Source organism: Haliotis cracherodii, unplaced genomic scaffold (genome assembly GCF_022045235.1).
Source record: "Haliotis cracherodii isolate W230 unplaced genomic scaffold, xgHalCrac1.p SCAF_29, whole genome shotgun sequence".
In the NCBI taxonomy this organism is placed as follows: Eukaryota; Metazoa; Mollusca; class Gastropoda; order Lepetellida; family Haliotidae; genus Haliotis; species Haliotis cracherodii.
Window position 1 is genome coordinate 2,018,888 of NW_027266285.1, and position 19,125 is coordinate 2,038,012.

The 19,125-nt window shown below is 37.6% G+C and overlaps 1 protein-coding gene across 5 annotated transcripts in view; it reads right to left on the minus strand.

Annotated features, from left to right (window-relative positions):
- The window catches only part of LOC139473460 (uncharacterized), a 113,104-nt gene that overhangs the window by 25,016 nt on the left and 68,963 nt on the right, over positions 1 to 19,125 (minus strand). For 2 of the 5 annotated variants that reach the window (XM_071256050.1, XM_071256051.1), the window contains exon 2: positions 1,724 to 1,851. In XM_071256050.1, the coding sequence (XP_071112151.1) occupies positions 1,724 to 1,851 (128 nt within the window). Of the gene's footprint in view, positions 1 to 1,723; positions 1,852 to 5,577; positions 5,986 to 16,597; positions 16,825 to 18,431; positions 18,533 to 19,125 lie in introns of those variants that run through there. The other 3 variants (XM_071256048.1, XM_071256047.1, XM_071256049.1) reach the window with 3 other exon arrangements.

The following is a 19,125-nucleotide window of genomic DNA, read 5'->3' on the forward strand; positions in this document are numbered from 1 at the left end:
TTGACATCAAGTATCTGTGTAGTGTAGTCACCTGTTTGACATCAAGTATTTGAGTAGTGTGGTCTCCTGTTTGACATCAAGTATGTGTGTCGTGTGGTATTCTGTTTGACATCAAGTATCTGTGTAGTGTAGTCACCTGTTTGACATCAAGTATCTGTGTAGTGTGGTCTCCTGTTTGACATCAAGTACCTATGTAGTGTGGTATCTTGTTTGACATCAAGTATCTGTGTCGTGGGGTATCTTGTTTGACATCAAGTATCTGTGTCGTGGGGTATCTTGTTTGACATCAAGTATCTATGTAGTGTGGTCTCCCGTTTGACATCAAATATCTGTGTAGTGTGATCTCCTGTTAGACATCAAGTATCTGTGTAGTGTGATATCCTGTTGGACGTCAAGTATTTGTGTAGTGTAGTATCTTGTTTGACATCAAGTATCTGTGTAGTGTGATCTCCTGTTTGACGTCAAGTATTTGTGTAGTATGATCTCCTGTTTGACATCAAGTATCTGTGTAGTGTGGTCTCCTGTTTGACATCAAGTATTTGTGTAGTGTAGTCTCCTTTTTGACATCAAGTATCTGTGTAGTGTGGTCTCCTGTTTGACAGCAAGTATTTGTGTAGTGTGATCTGTTTGACATCAAGTATTTGTGTAGTGTAGTCTCCTGTTTGACATTAAGTATATGTATAGTGTGGTCTCCTGTTTGACAACAAGTATTTGTGTAGTGTAGTCTCCTCTTTGACATCAAGTATTTGTGTAGTGTAGTATCTTGTTTGACATCAAGTATCTGTGTAGTGTGATCTCCTGTTTGACGTCAAGTATTTGTGTAGTATGATCTCCTGTTTGACATCAAGTATCTGTGTAGTGTAGTCTCCTTTTTGACATCAAGTATCTGTGTAGTGTGGTCTCCTGTTTGACATCAAGTATTTGTGTAGTGTAGTCTCCTGTTTGACATTAAGTATATGTATAGTGTGGTCTCCTGTTTGACAACAAGTATTTGTGTAGTGTAGTCTCCTGTTTGACATTAAGTATCTGTATAGTGTGGTCTCCTGTTTGACAACATGTATCTGTGTAGTGTGATCTCCTGTTTGACATCAAGTATTTGTGTAGTGTGATCACCTGTTTGACATCAAGCATATGTGTGTAGTGTAATGGAGCCTTCTGTTCACAGCATTGTCTGTGTAGTTTGGTATTCTGTTTGACATTAATTAGGTCTCTGTAGTGTGGTCTCCTATTTGACTGTTAGTGTATAGGTAGTATTTAACATGGAGTTTTACACACCATTGTATATTGTTTTATTTCCAGATTTAAAAGAAGTATAACGGACCAATTTGATATTTGAAACAATCCTGAAGCTGACAAAGCACACCACATCACACGTACATGTAGGACTGACAACGTACTTACACTGAAATGTTTTTAGCCTATCACTGTCGATTAAGTCAATGAAAGAACCGTAACGATCCATATATCGCGAACAAGGGAAATTTCTTTGGGAAGCCAGTACTGGATAATGAAACTGTCAATATTCAACTGTGTTAATTCATTTTTTATGGATCTTAACATATCTGTAGTTTATTGTTGAAGGAAATTGGTTATTTCATCACAACATCTGTCGTCTTTCATATATTTTCTTTAATACTAATTGTGCATGCATCCAATAAAACATCAAATATCTTTCCGTTCTGTTACATTACTGATTAGATAATATATTATCTAAATCACTTACTTCTGAAGAGTTTCCCTTGGTGGAGCTTGACTCTCATAATTGATTTCATCTTCTAATTCTGATTCGAGCTTGTCAAGTTCACCCAAACCATTCATAGACGCAATCTTCAGAGTTTGTGCCGCGAGGAACTGAAACAAACAACATGACGTAAATGTATAAACATGATATACACATCGAATAAATATAGCAAAGCCTGATGTTGCCATTGTGACTGTTCATCTCAACCAAATATCAAGTATTTCAACATCAGAGACGCATCTCTAGAGAGGTGAGAACGCATATTTCGTTTAGGTTATGATACTTTTTCTCTTGAACAATTCAATCAAATCTAAGATAGTTATAGTTTCTAATATTTATTCCAAAGCACTGCGAGACACAACACCCCGTGTGGGCATGCGTACACTACATGAATATATCGTCCAACACGTGATATTTCATGTTCGCACTGCATGAAAATATAGATCGGTGTCATGTGACGTCTGATTTGTCTGTTGAATAGGAATAAGCATCAATCATATGTGTGTGTGTTGAATTAAAAGATTACCTCCAGTCACATAAAGTCACCATATATGACTGCCCACTAGATTTAACATGGTCAGACGAGTGAGTTGCCGTCATGTACTGCTAGAATATGCACGTCATTGCAGGTCAGCTGCGTCATTTCGGTATACGTCACGAGGGTGCACGCCGCCAGAGACGAGACTTGAAATGTCACCATATATAGCCATTGTCGGAGCGGATCTGTGTATTCATATCGTCGCTAACGTCAATTCTTGTGTTAATAAAGACATTCTTCAAACACCTTTGGTGAAGAAATTCACCTTTACGTGTTCAGCTTGAATCGGTAACCTGATCGTGGCAAGCCTCACGTTAACTGTGGGCCAAGTGTCTGTATTACTGGACCATAAATCTACCGGCCAGATTATGAAAGCATATTATCACGGTGCCCATCCCTTTGAGACAATAGTTCTCTGTCTTGGATATCATCCAAAGGTTCTTTCATAGCATATATCTGTCAATTAATCTTTATTACCAGTTGAGTCCTTGGACGATTATGAACGATTATATATTATAAAATAAACGATTTTCTAAAAGACGGAACTGGTCCCCCATTAGGCTATGCTTGCAGTAAGAACTGACTACCAAAGTTTGGATGGTCTCGACTGGCTGTGTGTCATCGTGCCCCGATGGCGTGGATCACTGCTCACGCTTTCACTAGTCACTGCTTTCTCGGGCCCACAGTCGTCTTTCTACAGTCTTTTCTGACTGCTGCGTTAAACAGTATTCATTTCCTTACTCCCATGTATTTTGTTTATTGAATTTAATTTAGAGAACTTGGTTCCATGTATCTTTCTCCGCCGAATCAGTACAGATAAATAAATATCCTTGGTCTAGCTGTCTGATGCAAATTACATTAAGAGGAAGTGACATGCCATCGAAGCCGACTGTACTGCTTACCACGCGCAAATCAATAAGGTCTTGGAGCCGACTACCGGACTCACAGAGCGGAAATAATGTTTCCAAACATCACAATTTCATCTGCTGTTCTTCCAGTAACTACTTTCCCTACACTTCCACCGTTATTTATACGACAAATGACTTGGAAGTTACTATTCGCCGGGTTGGATACTTCAATTTGTTTTGACTGATTCACCAGACATCGACAGTTGTCATTTTGAGACACATGACATACCACATGGCAAATAACATACAGTAGAGAAATCAGTACGATTTGCCCTGTGTTGAAACAATGTTCCCATGAAAACATTCAGATGGAGAAAGAATTTAAGTGAATTAGTTGCTCTTCATATAGATTTACGGTTGATAACTGTTGATAAATAGATGTTTTGGGAACGAATAAGAAACATCAACAATGGAATTAAACGAAATACTCTGGAACATAAATATAGGCCATCTGGCAAATTCTTGCATGTGTACGTATGCGTGTGCTTGGTAATTTAGTTGTAAGAAGCTGATCGATTAATTGATTAATTTGATACACTAATCAATATATACAAATCAGCTAATTGTCAGCAATTTACCTGGAAGAACAGTCCAATTCAAGTAATGAAAAGGTACAAATCCCACTCACAAATTCAGGAGGAAAACATATCGATTAGTATCATTATGAATACGCTTAATCAAACATATCGTGCTCAGAAGCCAAATATATTTCTACTTTCTACACAAACATGATGCAAAGCACGTATCACATGGCTTGAGACACATTAAACCAACCAGAAAAAACATGAGTTATGAGGACAAGAATATCGTTGCCAATCAGCAACACTTTCAGGAAAATTGAAGAATTACAAACTGGTGCTAAGTGGTTTTACAAATAACATCCTCCTGCAAACGGAACTGTGACGTCTTTACAGACGATAACCCAATAAAAAGTCACCTTGATATCCTTGTTTTTCGGCTTTCGGGGGCGTTTAATGCCTTTAGATGGAGCCTTAATTTCCCACAGCTGATTTAGTGAGACGTTTTAACTAGCGTGTCTGGAAGCGATACTGCTAATCTATTTCATCAGATTAAAATCCAGTTATACAAGTTTGAGGTTAAACTTTGAAAAAAGCAATGACTGAGAGTTTGCCAGAATAAATACACAGCGACACATTCATACTTTCAGGCAGACACGGTGTTTTATATACAATATACAAGCTCATCATATATCAAACAATTGTATCATGCTCCCCTGATCTACTATAACTTCACTGATTATCGATTTAAAACTCTGTTTTCATAATATGATCTCTCCTTTTATGAAGATATTTCTTCTTTTTGCAAATCATGCGAACTCCTGTCATATCACCTCCATGTCAATATTTGGTTAATTGATTCACTGTAATGTGGCTTGAAGTTGTATTTCTTTGGGATATGTAACATTTGTAAAACAGGTGCTGTAAGTTGTAAAAATTCTCTACCAGCATCTTGTATGATTCTGTTTTCTTTATCTGATTCAGGCTATTTTTCACAATTACTCATAGACCCAAGATATCGTCTTAGAACAAGATACAGCTGGATTTGACGTTTTTAAAGTTAATGGATTAGATTGCTTTTCTTATACTGTATAAATATATGCTAACTGGTGTCAAATTGCACTCACGGCAATTTTGAATCAGTCAGCTCTTATCTTGTCTGCTAACTCAAGTTTATATGATCTAAATCAATCTAGGAATACCCATTACCCAGTTTATATGGATTCGATACATCAATTTCACACAAGGCATCAATTACGATGTCTAGGCCAGGCCGTTAAAACACACCAGACTGAGAAGCATTTCTTTCTGTTTCTTTCGGCTATACACCATTGGAGAATTACTAAAACCATCACACTTTGAACGTCAGATTCCAAATAGTTTTGCAGCTAAATAATGCGTATATATTTGTTTAAATGTAATGTTATTTGTTAATTAATGTATGCATTTCCCAAGAGATAGTTGTATAATAAGTAGAGATAATAATAACTTTCATTGTTTCAAGGTCAAGTTCATAATATAAAAACGTGAAACATATGGAATACTGTCTCCCTTAAGAAAGAACAAATCAAAATATACAAATGGTTCTGCGAATTTATCTGACTTTAACAGTATTATTGATTTTCTTATACTGAAAAATACACTTATCATTATAGGTATTTCTATTATACACGTAGTTCTGCTCATTGATTTCACCCTTTGAAAGTCAATGAACCCGATTTGTTTTCTTGCAGTATAAAAAAGAGATACTACTCAGGGGTCAATTTGGCTGACATACGTGTCCCCTGAGAAAGAAACAAATGCGCATTATAATAAACAAATGATTTGTTGATTTGAATATAAAATGACGTAACGAAACAACTCGAATCTCACCTTAAACCAGGTATGGCTTGGATCAGAGGGCAATAGATCTCTTTCAGTCATCATGTAAACCATTTCTGACTAGCATACAACCTTTGGTAAATCCAATCACTATTTACAGAAGACATGTTAATTACACATTGTCCACTGGAAACAATCACTCAGAGAATGTCAATAATCACTGGCCAAAGCCGCCAGGTTTGCATGCGGTCCATGAATAAAAAGCCTTTGCCAACCTCGAGAAACAATGAGTACAGGTGTCTTGAGAATTACCATGATCTCCGTGCCGAATGAACAAATTTAGCCAATCGTGAAATAGAAGTGTCGGTATCTCCATGACGTCATCGGTTGGGTAGGAATCGAAGTGACAACGATGAATCAAAACTAATTGGCATGGGCAGGATAAAACAAGCACATTCTTAGAATTTACTTATTTGGAATGAGAGGGTGAAGCCCACGCAGGTTTCTTCGTGGAATTTCAGAAACCAGCCGTTCCTTGGCCCGCTCCTCCCGGATTGTTTATGTTGATACTGTTACGTTGATAGATAAAGAGATGTGTGTGTATGTGGCGTGTGAACCCCGGCTGGATAAACGTTGTTAATATCATAACCACGGTGAAAGCATATCTATCAAGGGAAAGGATCATCCCGCCAGAGTAACATATTGATTCCCTTAAAACTGTCAAGGTGAGGATATGAAATGAACAGGTTTGAAAACAGTTTATTAAAAAGAATTCATATAATTTGACAGCTAAATGGACGACCAACACTGAAACAAGATGCAACAATGGCGTCACCCCAAAAAACAAAATCGTTTCCTGACACGCACATCACCATTCCTGTATTCCTGATATAGGAGTGGCTTTACCAAAATCGTAAACAAGGAACAGTAGCAGACATTGTCTGTGTACTTATGGAACCAATGGAACCCTAAAACATTGCCTCATATTGATTATCTCTCGCAGAGATTACAAATGAGTCTCGCGAGTCTTATACGAATCACCATGTCACCGATTCAAGCATCCCGAATCCCCAAAGAATATCCACCCTCCTAAATTAAATTTCCCCTTTAACGTCCATATTTTCAACATTTACCAATTAACGGTGTTGAAAGATCTTCAGTAAAGATATCGTTTTCACATTATGGAAGAGAAGGGAATGAAGCGGTCTCTGCATTACTGTGTAACTTTCAGCATTGGAAGGTGCAGGAGCCCGCTTCTAATTGAGGTGATAACGTTGTTGACTAGCAACAAAGCCAAGTGAACTAGATCGCTATCAAATATTTATGTTGTAATAGAATTCAATTCCGGACACGTTCGGTGTTTTGGTATGTCTATCGCCGAAATCTGTTTAGCAAATATAATGGGCATCATGAAATGATACACATATTTCCAGTTTTTAACTGAATCGAAATATCATTGAGTTTATTAAATCATTGAATTCCGAACGTACGACAGTCAGTGTGCAATATGCAGGGTTTCCATATGTACATATAGATGTCAGGGCTGACAGAAACAGACTTTTCCGTTGCTTATCGAACATTAAGTTTAGAATATATTATACAATATATCATAATTAACACAAATCGCAAATACCCGAGCCTGGTTATAGCGAAATACGGAGTACATTGATGCCAAATCTGTATCCAATCAATGCATATCAGCATCACATTTCATGTTCATTGTGAATAACGAACATGACATTGTGTAACATCCAGAGACTCACAAGGTAATCCAATTGTCGTAACTGCCATACTATAACAGACTTACCATAGTCGAAGGCCTTGAGCTGTTGCCCTTATTATCTCGAACTTCCATAACTCGATATTTAGTTTTTTAGACGATTTAATTTTATCTTTTTGGTTGGATCCCTATCGGCACAATTGCCTATCTTATGCACTACGTTTGTCTCGAGATTCGGACACCGCGACATATTTTCCATGGATCTCAGGACTTCCAGTTAATGATGTGTTAAGATATTCCCAGGCCACTAATCAATATTTCGTAAAAGAACCAGTATCTCGTCTGGTTTCAACAATGACATGGATTTCTAAATCAGAGATTCTCCAATGGGAGGTGATTAAATGAATGAGCGATGAAGACAGAATTGACATATGGATTTCATCTTCATTATGCTTTCAATGTGACGTCTAAGTTGAAATTCATCAATCAACTATGCCTTCCTTCATTCAGACTATAACATCTAAGATGCCACTTAAAAGGAATGAGTGGGTGTTGTTTTATGCCGCAAGCAGTTATTACACCATGGAGAACCGTAAATGATAGTGTTTCGATAAGAATAACCATTGATGAATTCAACAGTCAAAACCGTCACAATCTCTAAGTAACTAAGTGATCCCTATACACATCGGCTCATCGGTAGCACGGGGAATCGGCGACCGGCGTCCACAAGCGAGAATAAGGTGGCACGTGAGTATATAAACTGTGTGACTTTGTATTAGCCTGAGAGACTAAGTGAATGTTTCGGGCCGAAACGACTCAAGTCATGGAGCCTGACAGTGACAACCCGATCCCCCTGAGAGGTTCTTATGACATACGTACATTGTATACTGGGGACGGAATCCCAGACGGAGCGAATACAAATCAGATCGCAGCTATCAGTTGAGTAACGATAAAGATACATCACTGAGAAGGTACATATGGTACATAAGAGAATTTGATTAATTTGATGTTTCAAAGTTGTCATTTTCATAATCAACTGACATATGTGCTCGAATTTTAGAGGTCATAGATGACTCGATAAAAAGACCAGATGTCTTAATCTTTAGTAGCCCCAGTCTTCAATGCAGAATATGTTAATGTCATTGTGATACAAACTATTATTATTATCATCGATACATGTATATATTTTACCCATTTTTGAATTGAATGAAAAAAATATGTTTTGCATAATGTAACAATCCAAAACAGGTACATAAAAGCAAGAAAACCTAACAGCAGAGGCCATTGTACGATCATAAGCATGCGTTGGTGAATCACTATCCAGTAGTGGTGATACCAGGTGTTCGCGAAAGGGTAAGCGTACCCTGTCCCACCGGTTGCACCCATCACATAGACAAGTCAAGTGAACAAATATGGGAACATATGGTACAAGTCACAACACCGACTGTATCAGATATAATTGTAGTCGATCACTGATGTCAAATATGGAAACGTCCACACCATAAACCATAAACGTCTTAACCCAAATCAAACAACTACTGAGCAAGAGCCTTATTTTGGAAACATGCGTAGAAAGAACATGCTCGGCTGTACCTCGGAAGTTGTGACATGGAGACAAACACGACTGGAGCTGCTGGAATGTTACTGGACATCAGATACAAGTTGACAATCAAGAAAGTGAAGCCATCCCATTGTCATACATTCTTGTGGATAGTGTGTTGTTGCTTTGAAGCTATATGTGTATACCTGAACAACAGATGAGGCAGTTTCAAATAACCCCAAGTACTGTGTTAATACACCCGTGTAAATAATCGTGTAAATATATAATGACACGTGTACAAACAAAGGTTCCCTGACGTATATGGCATGCGACATACAGACCGGTGCAAAGCGCACATTACTGTCAAGACAACGACATTAGTTTGTGCTTTGTTAGCGGGCCAAGGATGAGGGTGTATCAAGGCGCGCGAAGCCAGGACAATAACTTAAATAAGCGGTCGTTGAATTCGAATAGATTTCAATCGTGTTGTTTGCATGAGGCTTGTCGATGTTTTCAGCCAAGGATTCAGATTTACATAGATGAAAACATGCATCTTCAGTTTCAGGTATGTGTCGATGCAAACATGCATCTTCAGGTATAAAAAGATGAAATCAGGCATCTTCAGGTGTGCATAGATTTGAACAGACACCTTCATGTTTCTAGAGATTAAACAGGCATCTTTGTGTGGGTATAGATTTGAACAGACACCTTCATGTGTGTATAGATTTGAACAGACACCTTCATGTGTGTAGAGATTAAACAGGCATCTTTGTGTGGGTATAGATTTGAACAGACACCTTCATGCGTGTAGAGATTAAACAGGCATCTTTGTGTGGGTATAGATTTGAACAGACACCTCCATGCGTGGAGAGATTAAACAGGCATCTTTGTGTGGGTATAGATTTGAACAGACACCCTCATGTGTGTAGAGATTAAACAGGCATCTTTGTGTGGGTATAGATTTGAACAGACACCTTCATGTGTGATGTAAACAAACATCTTCAGATATGTGTAGATGCAAACGTGCATCCTCAGGTATATAAAGATGAAAACAGGCATCTTCAGGTGTGTATATCTTTGAACAGATACCTACATGTGTGTAGAGATTTAAACAGGCGTCTGTAGATGTAAACAAACATCTTCAGATGTGTGTAGATGTAAACAGACATCTACAGAAATACGTAAATGTTAACATCCATCTTCAGGTGTGTGTAGATGCAAACAGGCATTTTCAGATGTGTGTAGATGTAAACATCCTTCTTCAGATGTGTGTAGATGTAAACATCCATCTTCAGATGTGTGTAGATGTAAACATCCATCTTCATATGTGTGTAGATGTAAATATACATCTTCAGATGTGTCAAGATGTGAACATTTTCAGTTAGTATGTATGTGAACAAACATCTTCAGTTAGTATAGACGTTAACAGACATCTTCAGTTAGTGTAGATGTGAACATACATTTTCAGTTAGTATAGATGTGAACATACATTTTCAGTTAGTATTGATGTGAACAGACATCTTCAGTTAGTATAGATGTGAAAGGACATCTTCAGTTAGTAAAGATTCGAACAGACATCTTCAGTTAGTGTAGATGTGAACATATACATCTTCAGTTAGTATAGATGTGAACAGACATCTTCAGTTAGTACAGATGCAAACAGACATCTTCAGTTAGTGTAGATGTGAACATACATCTTCAGTTAGTATAGATGTGAACAGACATATTCACTTGGTATAGATGTGAACATACATTTTCAGTTAGTATAATATGAACATACATCTTCAGTTAGTATCGATGTGAACAGACATCTTCAGTTAGTATAGATGTGAACAAACATCTTAAGTTAGTATAGATGTGAACATACATCTTCAGTAAGTATGGATGTGAACAGACATCTTCAGTTAGAAAGGCATAAGTGGAAAGAAGTATTCTGCAATGAATTTGGAATTGACTTGATTCTGATTAGTCAATCAGAGGCTATTAAATCACAATAAACCCCCTCTGATTGAAACAGCTGGTTTGACGGCCGCACCACAGCGGAAGCTTTATTAATATAATAGTATTATTTTCAGTCATTGTCGGTAGGCATATTTTAATAACTATTTCTACAATTACAGGTTACAAAATGCAAAGTTGCGGTTACTACCATATTTAAAGGATGTGTGGCAATACATTTCGTGCAGAAAAACACGACAGAAATCAACAAAGGGAATGTATTTACGTTTTGGAGACAACAGAGAGCATGACATTTTGGCGCTTTTCTATATACGACTGTGACGTCATATCTTTTGCGTCACAATGAGCGATATGACGTCATAATGGTGACGTGCGATGTAGAGCGAAAGCCTTGCAAAGCTTGCTTTGTTTTCTTTAGGGATGCCCACCTCATGTTAGCTTAACAAGTTGCCGAGCTTATATGCTTTCAATGCCTGTCATATGTTCGAGTGAAGTATTACGGTGTAAACAAACTGCTTGAGTATATACAACGCCATATTTTGGGATTCCGAAATTCAGATCGATAACCCACTCAAAACACTGAACACAACCCATGCCGCTTCACTCAGTATATTTAGTACCACCAAAGAGTTCGCGTTTTATTTTGTCATGGTAGAATGGAGATAAACATACTGTGTTTTCAATGTAGAGCTAGGTTACCTGTAGATTTAACCGCGCTAAATTTAACATTTGAAACCTCACGCTGCACGTTCGGTTCCAAATTCAATTTATCGGGGTTAAATCTAAAGGTAACCTAGCTCTACATTGAAAACACGTAATGTTTATCTGCTAATTTAAAGGTGAGTATAGATGTAAGCATGCATTTATAATAAATCTAAAAAACACATGATAACTGACAAACTGTTTATTAGAATAACACTATACCATAGCACGTGCATACAAGACTAGTTTCTTGGGTGTTTGGGGTTTTCATGTTAATACCAACTACCACTATAACTATAGCAATGAAACCTGTGGTTGAGCATCAACCTCAACCAGACACAAATTACATGCCCAAGCATGGGGAGCAAGTACCCGAATATAGTGCCGCATGTACAGTGAGTGAGCATCACCGGAATGAGAAGCTGTTTGAGTGAGCATCAGTCATAACTGACCCCAGCATGAGGTGACTTCCAGTATATGACTTCCTACGCTTCTGAGCATAAGAAACAGAAACATATCCCCAGAAACGTTATGGATATTGATCTGCCATTCAACACTGGATATTTAAACATGTACAACAATGAATGGTGGGGGAAAATATCCTCAGAAACATCATTGATATGTTTTAACTACCTTCTATGAATCATCATGAGAATCCCTGTCTCTATTACAGCAGGTACAGACTGATTGGTAAAGACAACGAGTACAAACAACAATGATGGGGTACAAGACAAATTCCCCCGGACTTAAACGGCATTAAACTTTTAAAGTACAACATGACACTGTAAGCGCTGAGACTGTGAACATGGACAACAGGTGGTGTTGAGGGAGGAGGTGGGATTTTCTCGCCTGAAGAAAGTATACGGCATTGCGAACGACAACATTGCTATTGCGCATAAGCGGAAATACCGAATGTAAACACATGTTACTCAAACGAGGCTTGTTTTTCAAACGGAAGTTACATGTAGTACGCATGATCGGAGGTACTGAATGTAAACACACGTTATTGAGTATAAGCTTTCTAATGGAAAATATCACGTACAGAACACAACTGAGTGAAATATAAAATAAAGCGTTGCATACTATGTTATACGGGTTTCGTAAATACAAGCTGTGCTGCTTATGTGACGCAGTACTAGTGCTGGAGTTGTGATTACCTGGGACCAACGACGAACGTAGGTACGTACCTGACAAGACTACCAAACTACAGTAATACAAATGCGATCAAGCAGTTTGTGTTATTATAAACCCAGTCATTTTCATTGACAATCACTTAGATATTTGGAATTGGTTGAACACCCTGCTCTACATACAGATACAGTGTCTTGCTTTAATCTATCTGTTCAACATACATAGCTGAAACTCGTACTTGACATCTTTCTTCTTTCAAACGATTGTTCACGAATATATAACCAATATATCCATGTATGTACGTTTTGACAAATCTTACTAAATGACAAAGTATATCAATACTTTGAACATACAACATATACATAAGCCTGTCATAGACGTATTGCCACTGGCTGTATTTTCTACATTTGACACATCACAATAATGTCAGATCCTATTCCCTATTGTGACTTGTACCACAGGTTCCCATGTTTGTTAGCTGAATACTTGACATGCCTTCGCATGTGTTTGAGACAGGTACTACCAGGGCAGGATATGCTCACATTTTCGCTGTTCGCGAACACTTGGCATACACATGATTGAAGCATTGAGTCCTTATGGTGTGGCAAACAGTATTAAAGTTTATAAAACTCATGGATCATGGATGCTGATGCTGGTAATGGTGATGATGATGTATCAAGCGCCGAAATTATTTCATTCATCGAGTGGCCTTTGCGAAAAGTAAGCTTATTCATATTAGAAACTCCTTCTATTCATATTCGAAAATATGCTTCCTGTAAATCCATATGCCATCAACTTGGCACTGAAGCCGAAATCATTGAGCAGAATATGCATAAGGAGAGTATCAGCAAGAAATGAATACTTGATGAAGTCATTACTCCCTATTTAGGCTGATCTTTTCCTCAAAGGGAGCCAGTGAAGCATTTCTCCATAATTATGTTATTTATTTGTGTAGCGGTCAAACATATTCTAGAAATTACAGACGTCCTGGCATCGGATCATTATTGTCTCATGTTGTATCGAAAATTTGTGTGAGTCCTAAGAATGACCTATGCCATAGATGGAATTTCTATTGAGGTATATACACGTATTTAGCACAACATTGCAGCCGACCTATGTTCCGTTAGGTTGTTATGAGCTATTAAATAATTGTTTCATCGTCATGTCATCCTGAAGTACTAGTATGCATACAATAAATCTGTCTGAAGTATAATGTATGAGAACGTAAAAATGTAGTCCAACAAATAAACCGTTTTTTTGTGAAACAAGGAAAATCCTTGTGCTTTTAATGTTCCGAAAACAAAGCCAGTGATGACGCTACCCTTTGCGAGAACACCTGGTATCATCACTGATTTAATGAATGATATACTATTGTTTGGCGTTATATTGTAAGATTGTTGCAATCCTCTTGTTCTGCTTTGATATTATTTGTTGTGATGTTAATTTGCGCCATGACACAAACAATGTAGGTCTGTTTTGGCTGTAGATTTATAACACAAAATATATCAAAATATTGACATTCTACCAGAACCAAACTTGTCAATGGGTAATCACTGAGACTGTTACCAGTTATATATAGATTTTCTTAAAAGGTAAAATGTTTGGCACATCTGAAATGAAACAAATAAGAGAACAAAAAACTAAATGCTTCACAGACGATGTCACCATGTCACAGGATGTGACGGAAACAGATATCATTTTTTGCTATCTGTTGCCCATACACAGGCAGCCAACCGTTCATCTATTCGCAGTAAAAGGCCAAGTAGTTGTTTAGCTAGGCGGTCATACAGACCCTGAAACAAATATATCCAATACAGCCCATGTAAGTCTATAATGTTTTGCAAGTCCAGATTACTGCAGTATCGGAAAATGAAGTACGTCTCCGGGCTCCTTTTTATCATATTTAACAACTTTTTTTCTGTAAAATATGTTCATTTAAGAGACTAGATGTTAGTCTATTATTTAGCCTGACATGCTCGTTTTAAACGTGCTAGATTAACATGATTCTAAGACTAATGATTAACTGATAGAGCTTGCTCGTTGTATTTTTGGTGTACGCTTGTACCGTTGAATGGACATGAGGCATTAGTCTTGTATGAAAATTAATTCTATTGGTGTCAGTTTCAGTTCAATACCAAGTGAGAGAGAGCATACCACATAACCGAATTATTCCTGAGGAAAAGTCAGTAAGATTATTGGTAGCGATGTAAATATATTTATAAGATCGCAACATTCATTTTGAAATACCCTACGATGATAAGCACACCACCCCACAGATTGACAGGGGGTCTAGGTAGAACAGGACATGCTTCCCCTTCTCGAGAACACCTGGTATCACCACTGATTTTCAGTCATCCATTCATAGAATTTTCACATTTATTATTTATGTTTCGGCAGATAATCGAGACTGATTATTCTCTGGCGTTGGCGTTTTATATTCCAGTTATAGAATGAGACCAACGCAATCAATATGCAATGTATAACTGTATATGGATTTTCAACCTTACCATAACGACCTTATGCCTTTAAACACAAAATACGCCCTGACTTCACAACGAAAAGCAAAAATTAATATAGTAATGATTTATGGCAGGAACGAAGCTATGAACTATGCTAATCGATACTGATATTCCTTTGGAAGTGAGCGCCAATGTAAAAGGATAATGTGTAAGTATGTCAAGTGGTTAATGGCTTTATGGGTAATACATCGACTGCTGTGTTTTGTTTAGTATTGTTTGCAGAATGAAACTCGTCTGAAGACGGAAGGAGGAGTGTGTGTCTTCCAGGCGGTCATTTTTTTTATCGATTCCTATAACAATAGATGATACCAATACCTATGGAAGATAACCGTTATAAGCCATACACACCCGGCTGTGTAACAGTGGAAATGTAAGTTGCGTTTTTGAAGGTTTTCAATTTTAACGAAACGCAATTAAATTGTAATCATTTCCAGCAATTATTGTCATATCAAAAAAACTATTATGGAACCTGTACACCATCACCCCATATATATAGCTGAGCTACTGCCGATTTGACGTCACAGTTTAACACACCCACTTTCTGATATAGATTTTCGGTATCGATATGAAATATTTGAGATATAGTAAACCTTCCATAATAAAGATTCCTTATTCACGCCCTTTCCATATCATTAGGTGTACATTCCCCATATCCGGCTTTGTTTTGTTGCACAGTTCAGAGTCGTTTCAAATTAAACGGTTCATTTGAATTGACGGGTTCGGTCATAAATACAATCATAAACTCAATCAACATAATCCCCTGCCCCGTTTAGATGGTATTTGATCAATCGGGAATTCGGTAATGTGTGAATGTATCGACATATTAATCGACCAACTTGCCCCAGTGTTATAAAATTACTAGGGCATTTTATTTCCTGCTTAAGACCCTTTTGTATTGCTTAAAGCATTGCAAGTATAACCCCAGCTGTTCACAAACATTGTGTAACTATGACAGATGAAGGATGTCCATCATTTTACAATTTGTACATGCCAAGTATTTGAGAATGTACGTGGGTCGTGGGTGTGGTATGGCTCTCTAAATACACATGCCCATGTATATTCACACGGGTTTCCATTACCTTACCCATCCCTTTCCACTTTCTTTCAATACTGCTGTACCTATTATAGACACAACAGGAAATCTCAAGATAGCATGCAATAAACAACATCGTCCCTTTGCCATTCACTGAAAATGTTGATTTTCGTTTATAGGAACTATAAACTTTAAAATGTATACATCCATGTTTGATGGTGGCTAAAACTTATGTATCGTGTCAACATGACCCACCAAAAAGGCTACAGCTTTATCTCCCATCATTACATGAGTAATGTCATTTCATGAAGTACAAATAAACATGCCCAAACACATGGGTCCTGTAAAGAGATACTGTCCGCTGACAAACGCATCACACTCGTTGGTGTTCATTGTAGGACACTGCAACGGTAATTCAATGCCGAATAATACAGATGTCATATATTGCCTAATATTACATTACTTACCCGATATGTGCACTGAGCATCGTTAGGGGAAGGACCTCTTTTTCGCCGTACTGATGATTTTAATCGTCGCCACATTGTTTTAACAAGTTTGATTAAAACAATTACGAATTGTTTCTTGTAGCGCGGTACAGTTGCCTGTCGGGTATTCTAGTAGACCTTCTGTGTTGATCCCAACCATGTGCTAATGATTTGAGCGTACGACCTCCCGGGCGTTATGACAACTTGTGGCGTACTGAAGTGTGTACAGAGTTATTTGCGATGACACTGTACAATGCAACTTTTCTATATCCTCTTTATAAGGACATATAACTGATATTCAGCTGCTGTTAGAATGACCTACCACATGGACCAACTATATGAATACAAGCCTACAGCAGAAATAAAACTGAATTTTATTGTTTCTTCAATGGATGATTTGACGTCGCCCATGCGTAGCGCTTTAACGAGACATTCACCTTTCCCGTTCTGCAGGTCTTTGAAACAAAATGGCGAAACGTAGTTACTTTTAGAGTTTGAAATGTTTGCAAAGGATGGAGCACAATGTTAGCAACAAACAGGAACGTTATGTAAATGTTAAGATATAATCAAGGATCTTGTTTCAAATGGAATCAGTGATAGCTTTTGCAATCGGAACTCATTTCTTTGATTTATTGAATAACTCATCACGTACATGTACATTATTATGCTGTAACGAATTATATTTATCAACATAATGATGTAGAAAAATACATATGACGAGTCATGCAACTGGAACAAATAATATGATATTTTACAAGGCATACGACTGGTTATATTTGTTTATGTTTATATTTGATATGATATTCCTTTCTTGTAAATGTTCTTTCCTTCTGCACAATTAAACATAAGGTAACAATATGAAATGCATACCGGATATCTTATTTAAGTTTTTTAAAGCTGTTGTAGTCAGTACCTGACATTTACTTGATACTTAAACTGACAATTGAAGCACGGTCAGGACAGGAGTTTGTCATTCATATTATTTATTTCATTAAATTTGTAAACACACTATCTTTTAATGCATATATACTTGGTCTGATACGTTTTATGTTTAAACGGAATATGATTGCAAAAAATGTTTGCTTACAATGTTTATGTATTTGAACGCATACAACCTTGGAATGTTCTCATGAGTGAGTGAGTGAGTGAGTTGGGTTTAACGCCGCTTTTAACAGTATTACAGTTATATCACAGCGTGTCAGCTTGATGTGGGAGGACACAAGTAATAGCACGCGTACACCCCTGAAGGTGCTGCCTTTCATTTCCGTCACAGCATAACGTCCAACGATATATGGTAGTCCACCAACGCGTGGCGGAAATTTTATCAATTTTAACGAACATGGTGTCTAACTAAGATAATGAAAGTCCGCAACACAGAAGCCCAGCATATGTCATCCCTGACGGTCAATATAAAACATTTATTTAAATAACATTTTACGTTGCCAGAATGCCACAACTACGCCCGAACCACGACAACACATGACTGAATATCGCAGTCGGTGATGGGAGTCTAATATATTGAAATTATCGGGAGAATAATCTAATTGTTTCTTCATTTAATGTGTTAAAGACGAAATCATGAAACTATCAAGCATCGTCAGCAACACTTTCGAAGCCAAGGTATTTGGGTTTCTGGACTGTACCAAGCACAGCATGGAGTTAACTTAGATAATCTCTTAATGTTTTCCCTTTAGCTTCAAAAGCTGTAATAATCAACCCATGTGCAAAACATGATCCAAATCTCCTCACAACACTGACAAAAGATACCCATAACACTCTCTCTCAATCTATGCCAGCAACTCCACCGTGAACTCACCTGATACCAGCAATATGACGGATCCGATGACCGAAGTCGCCTCGGATTCCTGGTAAAGCTCACACGTTTCCACATTTCAGAACTTCTATGTACGTCCTATGAACCTTCCTTTATTAGATGCTTCTTGTTAACTCATCATGTAAACTAGGCATGAATATTTTCTTTATCCACTCTGCTCCATTTGTCGTTAAATGCTTTCCATGAACATTGATGCACAGGATATAGTTGTTTTTTATGTCATTCGGGATGATTGACTGACTCGATGAGGTGCTTGAATGAATTATTCCCACCGTAAATGACAGCAAGTTTACATATTAGGCCTATTATAAATTTCAAACTAGAAATATTGTTGCCTTTATCTTGGTACTTTTGATGAATTAAAGGTTAAATAGTCTATCTAAGTAGAATGTTAATAGTCCATGAGACCGCTCATACCGAAGTCCCGACCCTTGTTCAGTGATGCATCGGTTGAGATCCCATCTCGGGCTCCTAGTCTCTGATCGCCTTGGTTTAATGGTTTATCGCTTGTTTTCCATCGATTTCTATATTATAAACAATGAAAGCCATTGATGAAGGCATGATCCTTTATAAGGAAGCCTATTTGTCTTCCGTGCGCACAGAGCTTCAAGTATTTATGAACAACAGCTATGTAAGTAGCAGCTGTTGTTGCTGTGGTTGCTGAGGCAATTCGGTG